This window comes from Petromyzon marinus, chromosome 4 (genome assembly GCF_048934315.1).
Source record: "Petromyzon marinus isolate PM22_M1 ecotype Great Lakes invasive population chromosome 4, UKy_Petmar_22M1.pri1.0, whole genome shotgun sequence".
In the NCBI taxonomy this organism is placed as follows: Eukaryota; Metazoa; Chordata; class Hyperoartia; order Petromyzontiformes; family Petromyzontidae; genus Petromyzon; species Petromyzon marinus.
Window position 1 is genome coordinate 6,586,021 of NC_133670.1, and position 22,344 is coordinate 6,608,364.

Consider the following 22,344-nt stretch of genomic DNA (forward strand, 5'->3'; position numbering starts at 1 on the left):
TTAGAATCTAACCCCCTTTTCCTGATGACGACCGCTTGTTTTGCCATCGAAACGTTGGAGTTTTTTGTTATTTTCTTTGAACCTCTCTACGTGACTTTAGCGAAAGACCCAAAGAATATGGCTAATTATTTATTTTAAATCCTAATTGTATTAAAATTGTGGCATCAGCATTGGATCATGATACAAACAAGTGTTAATTTAAAACACTCAGAGAAGCACCAATATCTGAGACCACCCTGTGGAACATTACATCACAGAACTACGACTTTTAAATTCCCTTTAACCACCCCTTAACCACTCCTGTCATGCATCTTGTTACAGCCCAGCTACGGCAGTGTTCATTGCATAGCATTCTAACGGCAATGATTAATTCTCAATCTTTGTGTTTGGCCGGATTGGAAAAAAATGAGAAAGGAAATAAAAACAACCTCGCTGCGATCGCCGTTAATGCGCACACTCGCCGGTGACCAGGCCGAGACGATCGACGCGCTATTCACTCGATCGCCCGGTTTAATCACGGACGCTTGGTGGCCCTTGCCAGGTTTGAAGCCAGGCCCTCAGCGGGTCGGACGGGGGAGTGGGGGGGGGGGGCTCGCTGTCCTGACATCGAGCTATCGTCCACCGCAGCCACCACTACCCATCGACAAAGACCAACTTTCAAAACGACTTTTTTTTAAGTGTATAGTGTTTAAAAGCATTTCAAGTAACCAACCGATGTAAACCACTTTAAGTGTACAATTTTTAACATGGATTATAAAACAAAAACGAATCCGATATCAAGGGACATTGTTACACCATGATTGCAGTTCCAAACCTGTGTGCATTAACTACATTTATAAATGAACCCATTTAACAACAAGAATAAATCTCACCTTGGCATTCAATATCCAACTTCATGGTGAAATTGAACTCAGAGGATAAATTGCACTAATGCAGTGCCTCTATAAATGACCAAAACAAATGGGCACTTAGCATTTCATTATACTTATTCCATTTATGCTTTTTTCCCCAGATGAGAGTGAGTGATCATTTATTTTATGCCCACTCCATTTAAAGGTTTATGAATGCAATTTAGTCCTAGAGTGGTAAATTGCGAGTTCAACTGAATACTAAACTTTGTGACACATAAGCAATTATGTAATGCATGGCTACATGCACTCAGATGTGTTTCACGGTCCAAAACGCATCCTGCGATGGACGTCTGAAAAAAATTACTTTGGATTAAACTAAAATTACTTTCAGATTATAGCAAATTGAGTACAGAAATCTTTTCAATACTCTAATACTCAATCAGCATTTACTTGTGCTTCAACTACCAGGGTGTGCAGAAAGACACGCCCAGTTTTGTAGGCCTCACCATTACAGTATGCAAAACAAGTTGCCTGAAATGCAGTCGTGAAATTTTACTTAAATACGTAACAAAAAATATTCACCCGCGTCATTGTGGAGAATATAAAGCAACAAAAATAAATACAGCAGCCAATTCATCTCCATATATCTGTCCCTTCGCTTAACTTTTTTTTTTCATATCCCATCAGCCACATTTGAATTGCATTCGGAGAGGATTTCCATGATGAATCACATCTTCAATTTTTATTTAGTAACTCGTGCGATACCGCAGATGCACACGACTTGTCTCCGGCAACAGCGTGATGGCGGACAGGCACGGTGCGCTTGCAATGGGACACGAGCACAGTGGTCCTGTTCGAGGTTTTTTTCTCGAGGCCCGCTGGGAAAACTCGGCCCCTGAAGAGACGAAGGAGGAGGGGAGAGCGCTTGGAGGCAGCGCACGGCGGTCGCCGGGGAGTACCTGCACAATGGCGTTGAGCCCTGTGTCTGTACCCAGGCTGAAGTCGGAACCCGGCACGTTGTTGCTGATGGTGGCGGGCAGCATGCAGATGGGAATGCAAAACTCTTCGTATTTACCTCTCGCCTCTTGAAGCTGAATGGCACCTTCAAATGCCTACAGCGTGGCACATGCACACACTAATGGCTTCAGTGTGCCAAGTAATCACAGCTCTTAGCCAGATATCAACACGTTGGAGGTCATGTTTATTTTTTCATGACAAAGCGAAACTGTGATTAGCATTAATAACGTGACGTATACGTGCAGGATGAATAAAATTTATTCTACTTTATGGGACAATAGTGGTTGACCTGCGTGCAGGAATCTCCACCACTGGCTTAGTTAGGCCACTCAGGAAGATGGGTAGCGTATCAAGCCACACTCGTCTGAGCAAGGAGACACTGGCTTGGATTATGTTATCGATTTGTCATTTACTAACTTGATTTTGTGCTTAAAAATGACATGACAATAACTTCTTGCCCTAAAATTATATTCGTACAGTTATTGGAACATGACACACACACACGCGCGCGTTTAAACGCAAGGTTTTGGTCTGGCTAAGACCCGTCACTGTGCACTTAAAAAAACAATGGGCTGCGTCACCGTCACACAACTAGAAAAAGCGGAATGGAGAAGCAGGGAAATAGTACAAATGCAATCCACCATCCATCTGAAAAAAACCTTTAACTACGATATTCCACTGCAGAAGTGAAGGGAAGACAAGTTGTTGGATCGGATAAAAAAAATTGATGTTTAGTAATATAATCTCTTTGGACGTAGACTCTGCGGATTTTAATTACAGTGCGTGTTTGCCAACACAGAGAAAGTATTTGTCATGGACAAGCGATGGGTGCATTTCCCCAAACAAATGATATTGTCCAACACTTTGCCAATAACCCGCATGTTCCTTCATCCTGTAGAAGTGCCCCATCCATCCCAACCTCCTCTTCTTCACTATGTCCACAAACGAAATCCTGTTGCCGCATTCCATTCTAAACCTCTACGTTCCTTGAACTTTTCCGCCAGGGAATTCCGAGCACTATCCGCGCAACGATGCAACTGAGTTGTTTAATATGAAGCCGCTTTTTTCGTGAAGCAATATAAACTATTGCGCTAATTTACAAGCCCATGGCAAAAAACGATGCGGGCGCTTACACTCAAATTCAGTAAAATTTTAATCGGGGTAGCAGTCGTGAAAGTTTGGTGTGCTCATTCTATTCACGAAACGCACTTAGACCTGGCTTAGTCATGATACCGTTGTACTGTATTTGTGTGATCATTCAGGTTAATAATATTACTAATGTGTCGAGTTACACTATGGGACCTGTGACTCAACTTTCACCCTCGTCAGATTACAGCTGTGCACCGCTGCAGTTTTCGTTATACATTAAATAATATTCAACATGTTGGCTTCTTTCCCCATTAGCGAGAGGATAATGAGAGTCCGCAAAGATATTTTTTTTTATATATTCAATACGCCCGTGAAAAACAAATAACAGCAAAAAAAAAAAACCACAGCGTGGTGGATTGCATTTGGCAATGAAGGCGGGGAGGACATAAAAAGACCAGAGCAAGACGGGTGAGGCGCAGGAGGTGAGAAGAAGGTTCCCAGGCTGATACTCACGAGGCGAGGCTGTCGCAGGATTTGGTTTCGCAGAGCAACGGATGGCCTTGGTCTCAGGTCACTTACCGAGATTATTGTGGAACAGAACCCAGTGTCGATCGTCTTCGGCCGAATGCAATGAAACGAGTGAACGTCGGCGTTGTGCGTGCGTTTGGTTTTTTTTTTGCGGCAGTGCAGCGGCCGGCGCGCAGAGCGCGCTACGCACCCGGTGATGTGCATCATCGCAACGGAACCGGAAGCAAAACTAAAATAAAATAACTTAATAGGTACCAAGGCTCCCCTAGGGCCATGCGGGAGGGGGGCGTGTGGCACAGTTTGGCATCAGCGATCGTGGAGTGCGGTCGTGTCGCTACAGTTCTCTGTGGCGAGTACAAAGTCTTTAAAAACAACAACACTACGCCGCTCTAAATCAAATTAACGCCAAACCGCTTGCGCGCTTCGAGATTCAGCGGTGAGCAAGACACCCACCCTGCAACTTGCAGATGTCTCAAAACGGGAAAAGGTTAATTGGCGGTTGGAATTTGCGCTGGCTCGTATGCTTTAATGGCATCGTAGCCACATTTAAGTGCGTGCTCATTGGTCACGCTACTGCTTGCACTAATGCGCCTGCGATGCATGCCAAATAGGCGTACGTTTGTTGAACTTCTTTCGCACCGTATGTAGCCAACCGTATTAAATGCAGGGGCGAGGGAAGGACAACAAACGAAACGCAAAAATGAGCTCGAAAGAAAAACTAAATAAATTTGGATTTAGAAGCGTATAGCTCCAGTGGCTTCCTAATATCCGGATGGCCGCAAAAGCGCATCTCAAAGTTCCGATTGCGGGGGTCCCGTCTTTGTTCAATGGTTAGCCAAACAGCCGCTGGCGAGGATGACCGGAGTTCGTGTGATGGCTTACGCTCCTCGTGGTCCATTTGCAGCGAGAGCTTCGTGTGCAGTGAGTGAGACCTTAACGAGCAGGTAAGGCCTCCACGGGCGAGGTCCAAAGGGCCGTCGGTCGCGAGCAAACCCGCGAAGCTTCCAAACGAACGGCGTGTGTGACACTCACGTCGGTGATGGTATTGAGCGCTGTGTCGGCCCCCACGCTAAAGTCGCTGCCGGGCACATTGTTAGACACGGTGGCGGGCACCACCACCATGGGAATGCAGAACGCCGGATGCGAGTCACGCGCCTCCACCAGCTCCAGGCCGCTGAGGAAAGCCTGATGCCGCGACGGTAGGCGGCGGCGGCGGCGGCAAAGGGCAGGGCGCGCACGGCCCGAGAGGCAGAGAGGTAAGCACGACAGAGCGAGAATGCAGAACAAGAGGTAGTGCAGCAGAAGGGCCTGGCGCTGACACGCAGACGCAAAAGGGCACACTTGGTGATTATTATTGTTATCGACTGTTTCGTAACGGGATGATTGTGTTTGCAGCGCTGCAACCCTCGAGAGCACGCGGCAGTTTCAGTTAATTTAGCATTCATAATTTACCATTATATGGCAAGTTGAGGTATGTTGTTAAAAAAATAATCGAATCCAAATTTTCCTCGGACAAAAGAAGAGTCATTTACTACGCGGCAGATGGCTCCAGCGGGTGAGTGAGTCATCGGGCAAAGCCTGCGTCAGTGCGATCCCTTTCAGAGAATGGGTTAGCAACAGTGTTAGTTTGAAAGTTTCAAGAGAAAGAATTGTGCAAAAGAAGCATTAACAAGACATCTAAGAGAAGGGTTAAGAGACTGGCCTTGCTATAAAACCAAAGCACAAATTCAGAGAGGAATGCGATTAACTTATTATACTATAATATACAATTACGACTATAATTAAGCATGATGACAATCCACTCATACGATCAAAACCAATCATATTTGCAAATGGCAGTATTTTGGGAAAACTCACCTCAAACCCACCAATAATTAGCAATGCGTTGACATTGTTTTCACGGATCTTTTCAGCGATTTGATCCAAATACTTTTTTGGGAGAGTCCTGTGCACAGAAGCCAGAAAAATACTATAATCAATACAAGAGCATAATTATTTGGCCAAATCCTGTATCTAATACATTATCATATGCCTTAGGCTAAATTATCTGGAATAAACCTGATCTCATCAAATCTCAGAAGCCTGGAAAGTTCATGGATGGGTGACCACCATGCATAACAGGCATTATAGAGGCTCCTGCTTCTGCAGAGCTACTTTGTTTATAACAGAAGGCAGTGGAGAAAAATCCATCACTGTATACAATACACACGGCAACGTACCGCTTTGTTCCGAGTAAGGATCCACCCTGGCCCGTCCAGCCTCCAACATCTCTCCACTTAATTTCTTTTATCTGAAGAACAAGAAAATAGCGGAAACACTTTGTCGAAATTTTTTTTGGAAGAAAGTAGAAATTATAGTATGATTAAATTTCCATTCCAGACTGGAAATGTTTAAACTGCACCCAAACAAATCTATACGAGTTACTTGTGTTCAGATATTCGGAACTCAAATAATATCATAAAAAATTCTAACTGTATACGGCGAGGGTTGGTGCAGTGGCATGGTAGCTAGCAGACTTTACTAGTTCCTGAAGAAGCCGCTGCCAATACTTGGAGCGAATCGACGGACAACCCCATGCCAAACAATACGCAGTACGACCTGACAGGAAATCGCAGGGCTGTAGAGCGCAACTGCAAAGAGGGATTAGCAGAGAGTAATTTTATCACGTACATAGGGGCGGTGACTTGGCCTAGTCGTAGCGCACTCGCCGCCTATTGAAAAGGTTCGCACGATTCGAATTCAGCAGCCACCGTGGTTTAAATCGTAAGCCCGTGTTAACCACAAAAATATTGCGCGCCATCCACTTCACCGTGGACATTAAGGATCGTGCGAGGTCATTCGCAAGGGTGGGCCAATGTGTGCCTGAAAATGTACCCCGCAAAATCACTCAATTGGGATTACACACAGCATTCATCGCTGCACTACTGCTAAAACGTGGCAGGACCCTCGAGAATAAAAAAAAAAAAACAGTCATCAGACGCCGCAAAGGTTTCTGGGTAAAGAAGTGCAATAAAACATATATATATAAATACACGGCACCTCTCGGGGGTCCACAATCAAGTGGATATTTTTAGCCTGGATAAAAAGGAAGGTCAGGCAAAAGGGTGCTGATACTTTGGCCATGAAGAAAAAAACCGGACACATGTAGGATGGACAACAGGGAAATTAAAAGTGTGTTGTTCGGAAAAATGTAAGGAACCGGAAGGAGAGGAAGACCTTACACAGAATGGCTTGATGACAACATCACAAGAGATCGGTGCCAGAAAGATGTGGCCACTACTTCAGCATATTGGCACAAGACAGAGGAAAGTGGAAACAAATTAGGAAATGTGAAGTGGACACCTACGGGCTATCTGCCCATGGATCGTGATAACGATGACGATGATGATGATGATATGGCGTGTCACTTTTGGAGGAACGGTTTGTTACCTGGCCCTTGGCAAAGCCCTCGAAGCCGTCGTTCACGGCCAGGATGTTGTGCCCCTCCGTGATGCCCACACGCACGGCCGAGCGCACGGCTGCGTTCATCCCAGCCGCTGGGGCTCCCACGTTGAGCACCGCGATCGTGAACTGACTCTACCCCGCACCAGCACCACAGACGCAGCAACACTCAGCAGCAGTCAAGATCAGGAGGGCACTGCCCAAGCAACGCCCACAATGTGAGCTTTCTAGTTTCCCCACTTCTGGACCAGACCAAAAGAAATACAATCCCAATTACCGGTAGCTGAAGCAGCACACCATAATGTAATGCACGCAGGGATTTTCTAAAGAAGCAATCTCACCATAACTGTTCTTGTAAGTATTTAATGTGCAGTGTCTGAACATATTGTTGTCACGTGATTGTAAACATTTAAAATTAATGTTGACGTTTACTGAATGGTTTTACTTTTTTGGGGTGACAGGATAAATATTCACGTTCATGTGTATCAGGATTTTAATCAATATTCTGCGTCAAAGATGCTTGGGCAGATTGTATAGCCCTTTAATATTAGTGGTCAATTCATTTTTACGGCAGAAAAAACGCATTTTTGAAAAAAATATCCACTACTTTTTGAAGTGTAAAAAAATAACATATATATAAATATAACCAATAAAAAAAGAACCCAAGAAAAGTATCCCCACTAACACGCCAGCAGTGTTGACTCTCACTGGAGCATTACTATTGAGGTCATATCACATAAAAGATCATTACGAAAATAATTAAAATACGATCCTGATCAGCTTACAGGGCTGAGATTTTGGCGCTTAGCCATCGATAAATCTGGAATCACATCCAATTGGTTCCGAGCCACATTTAGGGTTTCATTTAACCCAATGTGATTGGACACCTCAACTTGCACGCTTTACCAATATGGTTTAATAGATTTACAACTTCCGGTTGTACGTCAAGACCAGTTTTGTGAATGGTGAATAATTAATATGGGATGATAACGATAACACAAAACTGGCATATATAGTCAATGGCTTATAACAGTCCATGTAATACGCATGGTAATAAGATGCTGTCGTGATTTAGTTTGTACATCCACTTTAAAGTATTTAGTTTTGGTCTGGCCCATTATAATATACAGTGAGGGAACATAGTATTTGATCCCCTGCTGATTTTGTACGTTTGCCCACTGACAAAGAAATGATCAGTCTATAATTTTAATGGTAGGTTTATTTGAACAGTGAGAGACAGAATAACAACAACAAAATCCAGAAAAACGCATGTCAAAAATGTTATCAATTGATTTGCATTTTAATGAGGGAAATAAGTATTTGACCCCTCTGCAAAACATGACTTAGTACTTGGTGGCAAAACCCTTGTTGGCAATCACAGAGGTCAGACGTTTCTTGTAGTTGGCCACCAGGTTTGCACACATCTCAGGAGGGATTTTGTCCCACTCCTCTTTGCAGATCTTCTCCAAGTCATTAATGTTTCGAGGCTGACGTTTGGCAACTCGAACCTTCAGCTCCCTCCACAAGTTTCCGATTGGATTAAGGTCTGGAGAATGGCTAGGCCACTCCAGGACCATAATGTGCTTCTTCTTGAGCCACTCCTTTGTTGCCTTGGCCGTGTGTTTTGGGTCATTGTCATGCTGGAATACCCATCCACGACCCATTTTCAATGACCTGGCTGAGGGAAGGAGGTTCTCACCCAAGATTTGACGGTACATGGCCCCATCCATCGTCCCTTTGATGCGGTGAAGTTGTCCTGTCCTCTTAGCAGAAAAACACCCCCAAAGCATAATGTTTCCACCTCCATGTTTGACGGTGGGGATGGTGTTCTTGGGGCCATAGGCAGCATTCCTCCTCCTCCAAATACGGCGAGTTGAGTTGATGCCAAAGAGCTCCATTTTGGTCTCATCTGACCACAACACTTTCAACCAGTTGTCCTTTGAATCATTCAGATGTTCATTGGCAAACTTCATACGGGCATGTATATGTGCTTTCTTGAGCAGGGGGGCCTTGCGGGCGCTGCAGGATTTCAGTCCTTCACGGCGTAGTGTGTTACCAATTGTTTTCTTGGTGACTATGGTCCCAGCTGCCTTGAGATCATTGACAAGATCCTCCCGTGTAGTTTTGGGCTAATTCCTCACCGTTCTCATGATCATTTGAACTCCACGAGGTGAGATCTTGCATGGAGCCCCAGGCCGAGGGAGATTGACAGTTCTTTTGTGTTTCTTCCATTTGCAAATAATTGCACCAACTGTTGTCACCTTCTCACCAAGCTGCTTGGCAATGGTCTTGTAGCCCATTCCAGCCTTGTGTAGGTCTACAATCTTGTCCCTGACATCCTTGGAGAGCTCTTTGGCCTTGGCCATGGTGGAGAGTTTGGAATCTGTTTGATTGATTGCTTCTGTGGACAGGTGTCTTTTATACAGGTAACAAGCTGAGATCAGGAGCACTCCCTTTAAGTGTGCTCTTAATCTCAGCTCGTTACCTGTGTGCTCCTAATCTCAGCTCGTTACCTGTATAATAGACACCTGGGAGCCAGAAATCTTTCTGATTGAGAGGGGGTCAAATACTTATTTCCCTCATTAAAATGCAAATCAATTTATAACGTTTTTGACATGCATTTTTCTGGATTTTTTTGTTATTCTGTCTCGCACCGTTCAAATAAACCTACCGTTAAAATTATAGACTGATCATTTATTTGGAAGTGGGCAAACGTACAAAATCAGCAGGGGATCAAATACTTTTGTCCCTCACTGTAAGAGACACCGAGGTTTTAAAAACGGCAAAACCGAGCAAAGCAGAAGAAAGGCCACCCAGAGACAAATAATAAACCCATCCCTTAGATGCCACAGGAGGAAAGACCTTTCTACACATTCGTTTGCAATGAGTAAACTGTGAGTGACACAAACAAACATTTCATAAAACCATATCAAGCAAAAATAATGCTATACCTAAAGAAAAGAAGGCTATCACTTATTTTCCCTTCCATTGTATTTTACAGTCTCTAACTTATGTTCTGGAGTTGCACGGGAAATTAATTCCTTACTCGCCGGTACCCTCTTCCATTTGTTCTTCTGATTGGCAGGCTACTTTGGCAGTGGAGTCAATATAGAATGTGGCACTGCCCCAAACGAACACCATCGGTAAAAGGCAACGTCGTCTATGCAGGGATCCGTCAATTGCGAGTCTCAAAGCCAGCAGTATGACATTGAGACTCTGAGTTGCGTAGGGCCAGCACCCTCCACTGCAGCACTTTCACAGAGCTAAACAGCTCACGGATAAACAACTCTTGGAATGCAGTGCATCTCCTCACGGTGCAATCATCCAATTGCCAAACTGGGAGTCGTGAAGTTTATTCAACTGTAAATGCTCGGTATATTTTCCTTCAGCTGTGTGAGAAGATGATGGGTCATGGGTGCCAGTTAATGGCAGAGTAATGAGGATTTGGCCAATTGCACCTCAAGATACCATTCATCTTGCCTAACTCTGAAAGATTTGCAGAGAAGGAGCCATGGATACCTTGATTGATGCAGACACGTAATCATTTATAACAGTGCTATTGCCCGCATTGATTGATTTCTTTATTTATCCAGGTAAGAAACCATTGAGATCCATTATATCTATGCATGGAAGACTGAACCAATATCTAAAACTATGGTTAGGGGATGGATATGGACTAAGACAAGTCCTAATGGCCTATATTGGCAAATTATGGTGCGCCAAGCTTTGTAACATATGTTACAGGATATTCTTTGGTTATTTCGGTAAAAATAATAAAGTATTAAAGCTTTCGTGACTGCATAAAATTACTCATTGTTTTTTTCGGTAAAGTCACGTTTGTAGAAATACAATAAAATTATATTAAAAGTCACGTAGATAGAAAAATAATAATAAATAAAGTGAAAAAATAAACAAATAAAAACACTACGGTAGACTGTAGCCTGGTTCTTATTCGGAGTGAGTGGACTGGCAATCTATAATGTAGACTGTAGCCTGGTTAAGTTTGGTGAGTGTACTGGTAGTATATAATGTAGACTGTAGCAATGGTTACTAAGCTGGGTGAGTGTACTGGCAGTCTATAATGTAGACTGTAGCCTGGTTCTTAACCTCGGTGAGTGTACTGGTAGTCTATAATGTAGACTGTAGCAATGGTTATTAAGCTGGGTGAGTGTACTGGTAGTCTATAATGTAGACTGTAGCAATGGTTATTAAGCTGGGTGAGTGTACTGGCAGTCTACATTATAGACGGCCAGTACACTCACTCTGATTAGGAACCAGGCTACAGTCTACATTAGTGTTGTTTATAAAAAATTTATTCACTTTATTTGTATTTTTATTTTTCTATCGACGTGACTTTACCGAAAGAACCAAAGAATATGAAGTCCTGCAGCCACGAAAGTTTTAAGTCAAAATATGTTACAGGAGACTGTAAATTGCACAACGTAAACTGGGAACTCGATGCAAATGAGCTCAGTGGACAGCACACCGTCCAGAAGGCAGAGAAGCCACCACCGACACTTTACAGGCAATCTTAATTTGAAGCTTTCATGACTGCAGGAATCCATACTCTTTGGTTCTTTCGGTAAAGCCACGTGGGTAGGCAACTGCTCTTCGGCAGAGATGTGGAGATCAAAGCCGAGGGAATCCACACTATCGTACACTCTGCTAAACGCGTGGCATGAAAACGGCCATGAACAGAGATGTCTGGAGTTGTACATCTGCAGCTTGATAAAGAAGTTGACTCTCGCATACTACTCATCGAGGAAAGAGACAATGTTGCGTAACTTATCAATAGGAGGTAATTACAGCCTTCTGTATGGATTTGAAGGGCTTTTATTTTTAACCTAATGATTTTTAATTGCAAATATATAAGGTTGAATTTGTACCACGTTTAACACGTAGGCTTTCGCGACCAATATCATCCATAATCGAGGTTTTTGGGGTTAGATCGTGTAAATATATACATGTGTCGTTAAAGCCCGCACTCCACCCGACACAGCCAACTAGTAAGGGTTGTCACGTAAACAGAACGTGGCCAATTCGTCACTAGTACAGCACACCGATGTGTTGGAGAGCCAAGCCACAACATTTACAAACCGAGTACGACGTTTCGACAGTAATTACAACTAGCTTCATCAGTGATGCACAAATCAACAGGGCATTGAATACCAAAACCAAATAAAATAACAAGAGCATTGAAACTGCCCAAGTAATTAAAACGATCGAAATACCGTACATTGCGGGAGCAACTGATAAACTAGCCAGATGTTTGGAAAAACAAAACATCCCAGTCAGATTTGGCACGGTACATAAAATACAGAAATTAATTTCTGGTACAAAAGATGTATTACCGAATCTATCAACAGTAGGTGTGTACAGGATTAACTGCACGTGTGGTAAATGTTACGTTGGGCAAACAGGACGAATGATCAGCACGAGACTAAAAGAACATCAGAGAAATATGAAATTCTCCCAAATACAACTGTCAGCAGTAGCCTAACACGCGTGCCAACAAGGACACTCAATTTATGTTGATAATGTTGAAGTTCTGTGCAAAACTAGCTACTACTGGCCAAGACGAATTAGAGAATCTATCGAAATTTAAAGAAATAAAAATAAGTTTAACCGTTCGAATAGCTACCATCTTAGTGCTGCGTGGAAGCGAATCATAAAATAATACATTATTAAAATGCATGCCTACAAAGGGCAGCGTACTTCAACAGGGATTACCTTTGGTAGGGCTATTTTAATAAACACAATAGACAGGAAGGTAAGTTCAAAGGGCTCGCATAATGCACACGCATAATGTACGTTGCCTCGGTAACCCCGCCCCCCCCCATCATTGTGCAAGAGCACAGAAGGGTGGTCACCACATCTACGCCTCTATATAAGGAACGAAACAGTAAGACTTCTCCACAAATCTGGCTGTCGCCTGATGAAGCTAGTTGTAATTACTGGCGAAACGTCGTACTCAGATTGTAAATGTTGTGGCTTGGCTCTCCAACACACCGGTTAGTGCTGTACTAGTGACGAATTGGCCACGTTCTGTTTACGTGACAACCCTTACTAGTTGGTTGTGTCGTGTGGTGGCGGGTTTTAACGAAACATTTATATATTTACACGATCTAACCCAAAAACCTCTATGATTGTACCACGTGTTATTGTTTGTTTGCCTCGTGGCTAACGGCTAACAGCTTTAACAGAATTGACACACGACCTTGTAAATGACATGCCAAAAGTTCACATTGTTGGAAAGAGGTTAGTGCCTCATATTCAGTAAAGAGATCAAATACTGGCATTGCTTTAGCAGATTTTTTTTCTGGACAAATCCACTGCAGTTATATCCACTCACGGGAACTACAGGACAAAAGCACCATATCCCCACCGCTCCCAACTCCACCCCCGCCTGCCTCACACGTGCGCTGACTTAGCAGCCGAACTGCAGCAGAATTCCCAGTCGCGTTAAAAGAAATCATTCGCAACACAAGTTAACTGCAGTGCGGCACCAGCAGAGACACTGCCGAGATAATACTAAGTGAGCCGTGCGTTCCAGCCTGCCAAGTGCCAACATTACCCGCCACACAGTCTACTCAGGCACATGGGCACCAGCATGCGCTCAAGTCAGTTGGCGGTGTTATCGTGCGCCCCCCCGGGAAAAAAAGCTTTCGGCATAAATCTGCGCTTGGTCTGAACGCAGCGCTGCCAGCGGTGCAAGCAGAGGAGAAGTCCAGTGGAGTGTATTTGGGTTATTAACTGCTTAATTACCCCGACGGTATGCTCTTCGCATTGTTAATGCTGAACAATAATGAATTGTTCCATTAAAAAAAAAAACAGGATATAAGAACGAGACAAAAAGCAGTAAGTGTACAAATTAATCACCAAGAGGTTCAATATTATTATATCAAGCAATTAACTGCAGTGTATTCTGTTTCTAACACGTAAATTTAAGGGTCATAAAAGCACGGAAAGCACATTCATGCCGAAAGCAGTTAGTGGCAGTTAGAAACCAGAGGAATAGCAAAACTCAGTCTGCCCGCTTTAACAAGAGCTTCATGAGAGTCATGGGCAAGAGGCCCTGGCACATGAGCTGTAGAATTCCCAAAGCAAAATATCCCACGGCGGAGCGCCATTTCAGTGCGTACATTTGAAGCTTGCCTCGGTCTATGAATACATCCATCCTGAAAATTTCAATTTACAGCGAAGAGAAACGAGCCGCTTTCAACAGCAAACCATTATGTCAAATTCGGGCATTTCAACATTCATGTGGAAAACTGATAGATTTAAATGAGCCTTACATTTGCATTCATAATGTGGTACTTTCCAAGCAATCCAAACTCTGTCCACACCGTATTTATAAATGCACAGCGCTGCAGATTCGAACAAAAGCCACACGCAAAGAAGCGGTGTGAAATTGACGCTGAAATTGGGCATTTGTGGAAATTATGAACGTTTTTATTTTTCGATTCAGTTTTGCTCTTAAAATGAAGACCAACATTATTTGTTTTAAGGGAAGTGTTTGGAGCAAGACCTTTCAGCAATACTTCAAAAGCACGCACATCGTTAAGCGCTAGTGCAGGCCATAAAAACGACACACAAGCCAAGGTACATACTCCATTACTGCCATCCTGTGGGAGTCCCAGGCCACAATCACAACGGGTAGGAGAAAGTAAAATGTCAAAAATCACAACAATCATAATAATAATGATCAAAGTTTTGGAAATGAACACATCATTGTAAACAATTGATTTTTTTACGTAATAAAAAATATACACTAAATCATAATATGATTCGAGTTAAGCATAACGGTGTGATTCAGACAATTAAGCAACATGAGGGTGAAAACAGAACTGTAACTAACAACTGAGAAACGACCCAGCGCAGTTTAATCGACTGACCTTTGGGTATGCAGAATCGACCTTTTTATTGGCCAGAAGTTTGTAAGTGTTCAAGTTATTTTCAAAACTCCTGCGGGCAGTTGTCAGAAAAAAAAGCGGAACACGTCATTGCATTCAACAGACGATTCCAGGCAGTGCGTGTCGTTAGCCAGCATCAGTAAAAATCTCAACACAGGCGAGAGGAAGTTGCACAAGCAAACGGCAGGCTGATGCAGAAGCTGCTCGCTTACCGTCCGCGGAGTTTTACCGCATCCGCAAACCGCCGCTCATCCATGGCCTTCTGAACCTCCTGCGTCTGAGGAGCACAAAGACGTTCCTGCGCTTTATTGTCTGCTGCACAATTGTCCCAAGCTGGGCTCCTAACAGAGTCATCGATTTACTCAACCGACTATCGGTTCCGTTACACGGTTAATCGCACAACAAGAAACTACATAATTTACTGTTTAAATTTGATCGGATAAGGCCCACCGAGATAACTACCTCGCCTAGTATAAGGAGGACATGGGTTCGATCCTGACCCTGACGATGTCTGTATATTTGGAGTTTGCGTGTCTCTCCCCATGGGGGATGGATTCTTCTCCAGGTCCTCTGGTTCTTCACTCCACATTTAGAAGCTTGCGTTTAGATTATCTGACTGCTATAAATTTCCACATGAGCCAATAGCACAGTAGGCTTTACCTGGTAGGTAAAAAAATATATATTAATACATGTATTTTGAAATATAGTAATGGAGGGAGTGAGGGTGGTGGTTAATCAAGTCTGCCAGTTATCTGAGAGTTATACTTATGGTTCACCAAATTTTCCAAGTACATAAAACAATGATATAAGCAATAACACACTCTTTTGCAGAGGTACTCACCCGTCACCGGTATTCTCTTCTAAGTTGATCATAGAGAAGTAAGGGGGCCCGTTTAAATCACGATGACGAACGTTTGCAATTGAGGCTCCGCTAGCGCCACGACTATCCAGCGTCCTAGAAGCGCAAGCCCAAGATGCCGGATGGCCGTCGGAATTTTTGTCCGGATACGTCAAGGAAGATTTCTATTGCCGTGCATGGCAGACGCCTGCTTAACAGAGCACTCCGGATGGCACAGTGCCGGATTAACAGAGCTTTTGCCGTACACAAGGTACTTAAACAAAGGTTTCTGCATCCATATTATATCATTCTCATTTGCTTCCAGTGGAGGCACCGCCCACCCCCCCCTCCCCCGCTCACCAGTTGCACACACTCCATGAGCGGCAGGCGGATGGACTGGTTGCCCGACAAGGACACGACACAGGCAGGGGTCTCCGGGGTAGCCTCCAGCAGGGCCAGCACCGCCTCTACTCCCATGCGACTTGCCTGCACCCACACACACACGCACGCACATTCATGCCTTAGCCCTGTCCGTTCAGCCACCAGGGGGGAGCAGGGGGAGGGGGGGGGGTGGGGAGAATACACTTTCTAAATGTCATAAAAATAATCCAATATGAATGAAACTATGGTGTAAAGTTGTGTTGCTATTCGGCACAAAGATAAAGATCACCCATATTGCCTTAAGCGGCAGTTGGGGCAAGTGCTGTTCACGAGCACCTTTGAAGGCCGGTACGGCACACGAGCAGGTGGGTGACCAGCACCACGCCCAGCCGCCTTTCGTCTCCAAAGCGGCGATGTTTACACAACACGCCAGGTACTCATTTGCGGCTGAGTCGACCTAGTGGAGGCCCAGAACCGATTCAGATCGTCACTGGTGTTGGCCGTGAGCAGGACGGGCTTAGGTCGCGGGGTTCGTGGTGCAGCGTGTGCTAACCGTTGCGCTACCGCTCCTCACGCACACACACCGGCACACACCGGCACACACCGGCACACACAGAGAAGACCGTGCCTACCAGGATGCGGTCGAAGGCAGACGGGGTGCCACCCCTCTGCACGTGCCCCAGGATGGTGACTCGAGTGTCCAGCCCCAAGGACTTGGTCACCAGCTTGTGATGCGATGCCACACACGCTCAGTGTTATCAGAATTGCATTTAACACAGGTGGTTAGGACAACAAGAGTTTTGCACAGCAATTTTACCTTTTTATCGTTTTGCGTACTGCAAGCAATTGCAGAAAGTAACAGCGTCATCATTTACGCAGATCCAATGACATGTTAAGAACATTCAAAGATTTTAAATTGCCAAAAGTAACAAGTCAAGGAAGCCAAAGCACCCACAAGTCAAGCAAAGCAGGGTGAAAACACAAACAATAAAATATATGAACCTATATACAAGTATACTCAACATTTCAGCATAGAAATCAAAGGTGCATTATTAATGTTTAAAGACTATAGGACATAAATGCCCATTGGCACTCTAACAGTGCTTCACCGATTATTGCCATCTTTGAATGCATTTTCTTAAATAATGTACAGGATAAATATCACTGCAACATTGAAGCATGGTAATGAAAATGGGAAAGACAAAATATGACTATTTTTAAATGTGTATGATGACAGCATTTAATATGGTTTTGCTTTTTCAGTGTTCAATTAAAGAGCATTCATAACTATCAAGGTGTTTATTTCATTTCAATTATGAAGGGTACTACAAATCAAACAGAGGGGCAGGTTATACTTTAAAAAACAAGACTTACTTTGAAGTGTCACAGCACAAATGTTTTAGCACAGATTTGTGCGTACAGCAATATAACTGTGATGGAATTATAAATGTACTCTTTTTATTAGATGTCATGGTAATAACTTCCATATGACACAATTTAATTTCCAGACTTGAAATGGGTCTTAGTTAATAATGGGAAGCCCAAATAAATTGGTAAGGATTTTGATTTAAAGCTTTCGTGACTGCAGGGATTCATATTCTTGGTTCTTTCGGTAAAGTCACGTAGAAGGGAAACAATAAAATAATACAAATATAAAACAATATTTTTATAATAAAAATATAAAACAATATTATTTTATTGTTTCCCTTCTACGTGACTTTACCGTAAGAACCAAGAATATGGTAAGGATTTGTGAAATAATGCTTTAAAATATTAATTTATCAGGGAATTTTCTTGAAAATTAACTGAAGTTTAAACTGAAAAAGGAGAACTCTGCTCTCATCCAATCACTGCAAAGCATTGGCAAGTAAAGAGCACTTCTATGTCTCACTGCATACCACTTTGTCAAAACACACGTTTGATAATTAATGATATGCTGCAACGGCAATTAGAAAAATAACAACATAGTCGTTGAACTGTCCAAACAACTATCGTGCATTCGTCTGGTAGAGATTCGTTAACAGCATAAACTGCTAGAGCAATTATAAGACAAATGTAAGGGTCACATGTAAATGTAATGACGTACTTGGGGTTAACAGAAGACGGAAGAAATTAACATTTAAACAAATAACTATTGTACATATAGTGTTGCTCAGCGCTTCCAGGATTTCCCAAGAAGTTTTTTTTTTTAAAGTAACTATTCGTGACATTCTATTTAACTTGTAAAAAAACACATAACTGCAGGAACAGATTTTTTGACAGTGTGAACATCGCGAGATGCCATTCTAACAATAAATAAATACGATAACTACTTGTTTGAGATCTGCTTTTCGTGTTTAGTTTGTTGAGCTTCCCCGGCACCTCCGATGCGAAAGAAGTTCAACATACATACATGTGCTATATATAGGGGTGCCATGGTGGTCAGATATTAACTGCCTCGCCTGGTATACAGGAGGCCGTGGGTTTGATAAGCCACGTCGGTGTTCGGCGAGCGAACATCGACCAACGGTCTCGCGGCCTCCAGAGGTACAACTCAAGCTACTCGCTGTACCCCAACATGAGCAAGTATTCACATTTATTACTTTTGCCACATCTAAATTACGATCAGGAGTGCATCCATTCGAGCTACGTCTTTCAACTGCATTACTTTGCAAAGCCGTTCTATTAAAATGTTCATATTGTATAATTACATTACATTGTGGACAATACCCTAATGTAATACAGCATCGTAAGTGTATTACATTTCTCATATTAAGGACGGTTCTATCTCAGTGTAAATTTTTTACAGGAACACCTTTCCAGTACTTATCTAGATTGATGCCACATTTTATAAATGGACAACTGATGTAAAGTCCAATTGTCCTGTGGAAATACTTGAATCTGCCATGGGAATTATGGAAGTTCTATTCTTGGCTCCGGACTGCCAGTAGCACTGAGCACCGCTCAACACTTGTCCCACCGTGTAGGCCCTTTGCCATCTCACTGTTTTTCAAATATTTCTACACTGTAATTGCATTAATGCAATAAGGTTTAGTTTTAGATAAAGACTAAAAATAGAAGACGCAGTATGTAATGGAAATGTTTCGCAGCTTACACAACGCCCCTTCTGGCGCACAATGAAGTCTGTCATTTTCGTATCATGGTAAAAAGATAATCGAGCATTCCTACCGTAACCTCCATTGACAGGGCTTCGCAATGCAACGTACTACCTAAAAACATTGTAATCTGAACAAAGTTAATAGGTTTTTGATTTAATTGGCCAGTGTTGCATCCTTACGGCTGCAATTTGACGATTTCGCACGGTGGCACCTCACTCGCTCCCCTCTCTGCTGCCCCCATCGTCTGGAACTCCCCTGGCCCCAGCCGTCTGTGCCCTCGAACCCCCTGCCACTGTTCAAGTCCAGTCTCAAGACCTTCCCTTTTGCCTCTGCCTATGAACGACTGCCCCGATAAAATAAGAAAGCTCACTGTACGACACAGTGCCCTGACGCGCGCTTTCACTTCGAAGCTATGGAATAAACAATACAGAGAAACAAAAAAGCGACGAGTCTTTTCAAGTACCAGTCAAAAGAAAAATCGTGATGATGTCAAAGTGAGCGCATGTTTTTCCTACCAAAGCTGACAAAGCTCATGTTTGAAACATGTTTTGTCTCATCTTCATTAGAAGAAATTCGGTACTGCGGGCAGCATAAAATAAATCAGTGGGATAGCGAGCGGAGCGATGGGGGAAGCGAATTACGTGTGCTCTTTGAAGCGGAAAACCACAGCAAGCAGGCACGGGGTCAGCAGCGCATGCTGTACTCACATCTTTAATTTTTTGCGAGCTTATTGGTTTGTTGAAAGAATCAATGGCACCCTCCGACACAATCATTACATTAAGTCTTTTCTTGCGCAGACGATTCTGAAAATCCGAACAGAACAAAAAACAGAAAGGGGGAAAAAAAAGACGAGGAAGGAAACGAAGCCAACACGGTGGTGGTGATCATCAAGAGGAAAATCAGAGGCTTGGCGAGGCCCGCCACTGTCTTTCATTCCCAGCAGCGCTTGCACGTTGTGTTCATACTCCACGAATAAAACGTTAACTTGAGGCGACGAAGGAATCGCGCGAACTTACCAAAATGACAAGTGAAAGCGTCTGAAATTACATCTCGCGTCGTAATTGGACCTCCCTTGCACCTATTTTATTTCACTTAAAGCGCTCCCCTCCCCCACCCCCCCCCCCCAAAGACGCATTATTGATGCGACGCACGCACTGCAAAGATTTACTCTTGCCATCGCATTTTAGCAAACTGACGCACGGTCGTAGTTAGAAGCTTTATCAATCCAAATTGTGCGTTTCTTTCAGGTGCACACAGGCATGTGATAGAATGCATTGTGCGAGCTGCCTCGTCTGCCAATTAAAGCTGCAATTAGCATTTCAGCTGTCTCACGTGCTGGCGCGCTGGCAGTGAATTCAGTGAGCTTCTGGAGAGAAGAAAGATATGCCCACAAAATCCGCAAACACACAAGTGCCTTCTCTATATACTTACCGCCTTAATAGCATCGCTGGTAATGGGCTTCCCAGTCGTATCAATGGCACCTTCTGACACTATGATTATGTTCAATCTGGATCCCCTGGCTCGGTTCTACACGTAATACAAATGGCAAATACTTCGAGAAACATGAACAGAAACATCGCGAGTGTCATCAACAATATTAATTCGATTTCAAAGAGCTAAAACACACAGTATTATAAATCAAGCATTTGTTCTTTAAAATGTTTTACAGACATGGCTTAACGTTTGTAACGGAAATCTCTTCTGTACCAGATAATTAAATCATTTTTTGCAAGTCCACCTGGCTTCACACACACACACATCATCGGTGTTCTCTTGATATGCTTTTAACCCATAGCAGACGAGGGGTCAGCATGTATGTTGAACTTCTTTCACACCGTACGTAGCCAACCATGCTAATCGGAGGTGCGAGAATTGTAACTCTCAGCCCATCTTGTTTTATACCAGACATATGCATGTAGCAAGCACTGCCTTGGTTAATTTCTCAGGTCTACATATTGCATTTATTATCATTATTTATTATGCTTGTTTACACTAGAAAGCATCTGGTCAAATTCCCTCAACAACGGCGGACTGATCTGTCGCTGGATAATCCGTCCCAATTACATTTTCTCCTACAGATTGGTGCCACTTTGGGGAAAAAAGTACCAAAATGTAATTTGGTGTAAATAAAACATTCAACGTTTATAATAGCTATTAATAGCTTCTCTTGAAAAGAAGTTTCACGATTTTTATTTTTTCCATTCTGCTTGAAGCAGGGATATGTTTGTGTGTGTGCACAAGCCACCCGCGCGTTTTAAGATGCGCTTCTGCGGCCGTCTGGAATGCTCTTCCTTCCCATGTTATGAAGCCACTGGACCTATGGCACTTTTAAATGTAGATTGAAAACTGATTTCTTCAGAACTGCTTTTTGTGTTTGGTTTGTTGTCCTTCCCCCCCACCTCCGATTAGTGCGGTTGGCTACGTACGGTGCGAAAGAAGTTCAACATACATTATACACCCACTCGGTGGACTGAGAGTTCTGGGCGCATGGCCTTATAAGATACAGCAGAGGCGAGTTCATGGCTACCCAACTCCAGCCAATAACCAGCAGCTTGTCAGCAATATTTGAGGACATAAGTGTGTGAAGCCAGGATGACTTACAAAAGTAAACGTCTCCAAATAAACAGCAACATTATTTCAACAAGTACGAAAAAAAACTGACAAAAATATTAACACTTTAATTTAAAAAAATTCGAGTTAAAAATTAAATACTGATATACGTGTTGGAAAATTAATTTTCTAAAAGCTTTAAATGAGAAATATAAAAATAAGGATCGGCTTATAAGCAAACAATTCTGGGGGCAAACGTGCACCTTGCTGCACGCTAAGAAGACACGAGTTGTAGCTACACTGTCACCTGGGATTGAGGGCACGTGGACTAGGCACAAGCCTCACAGGTACATCAATGTTTCTATATGCGCAGAAGTTTTCTAACAATGGCGAGTGGCATGAGATTCAAACCTGCATTGCGGTAAAATAAGATGGTACGACAGAACTGGAAGATTCCATCAGGTTAAAGCAAGAACTCGCTAAATCTGTCTCTAAATCCAATTTGAACAATATGCAATGTCGTGGGAATAGCAAAAAAAATCGGTGGCAAGATGGTAACTACCTCGCCTGATATACATAAGTTCGCCGATTCGATCCGATCCCTAATCCCTGTATATTTGGAGTTTTCATGTTCTCCC

The 22,344-nt window shown here is 43.2% G+C and overlaps 1 protein-coding gene across 9 annotated transcripts in view; it reads right to left on the bottom strand.

Annotated features, from left to right (window-relative positions):
- PFKP (phosphofructokinase, platelet) overlaps nt 1-22,344 on the bottom strand; it is a 75,887-nt gene that overhangs the window by 18,821 nt on the left and 34,722 nt on the right. The window contains exons 9-19 of one of the 9 annotated variants that reach the window (XM_076055157.1): nt 19,864-19,959; nt 16,691-16,783; nt 16,038-16,163; nt 15,052-15,116; nt 14,822-14,891; nt 14,537-14,551; nt 6,915-7,061; nt 5,705-5,775; nt 5,343-5,430; nt 4,518-4,670; nt 1,811-1,963 (exon numbers count right to left, since the gene is read on the bottom strand). In XM_076055157.1, coding sequence (XP_075911272.1) covers nt 1,811-1,963; nt 4,518-4,670; nt 5,343-5,430; nt 5,705-5,775; nt 6,915-7,061; nt 14,537-14,551; nt 14,822-14,891; nt 15,052-15,116; nt 16,038-16,163; nt 16,691-16,783; nt 19,864-19,959 — 1,077 coding nt within the window. Of the gene's footprint in view, nt 1-1,810; nt 1,964-4,517; nt 4,671-5,342; nt 5,431-5,704; nt 5,776-6,914; nt 7,062-14,536; nt 14,552-14,821; nt 14,892-15,051; nt 15,117-16,037; nt 16,164-16,690; nt 16,784-19,863; nt 19,960-20,587; nt 20,684-22,344 lie in introns of all 9 variants that reach the window. The other 8 variants (XM_076055162.1, XM_076055166.1, XM_032946471.2 and 5 more) reach the window with 8 other exon arrangements.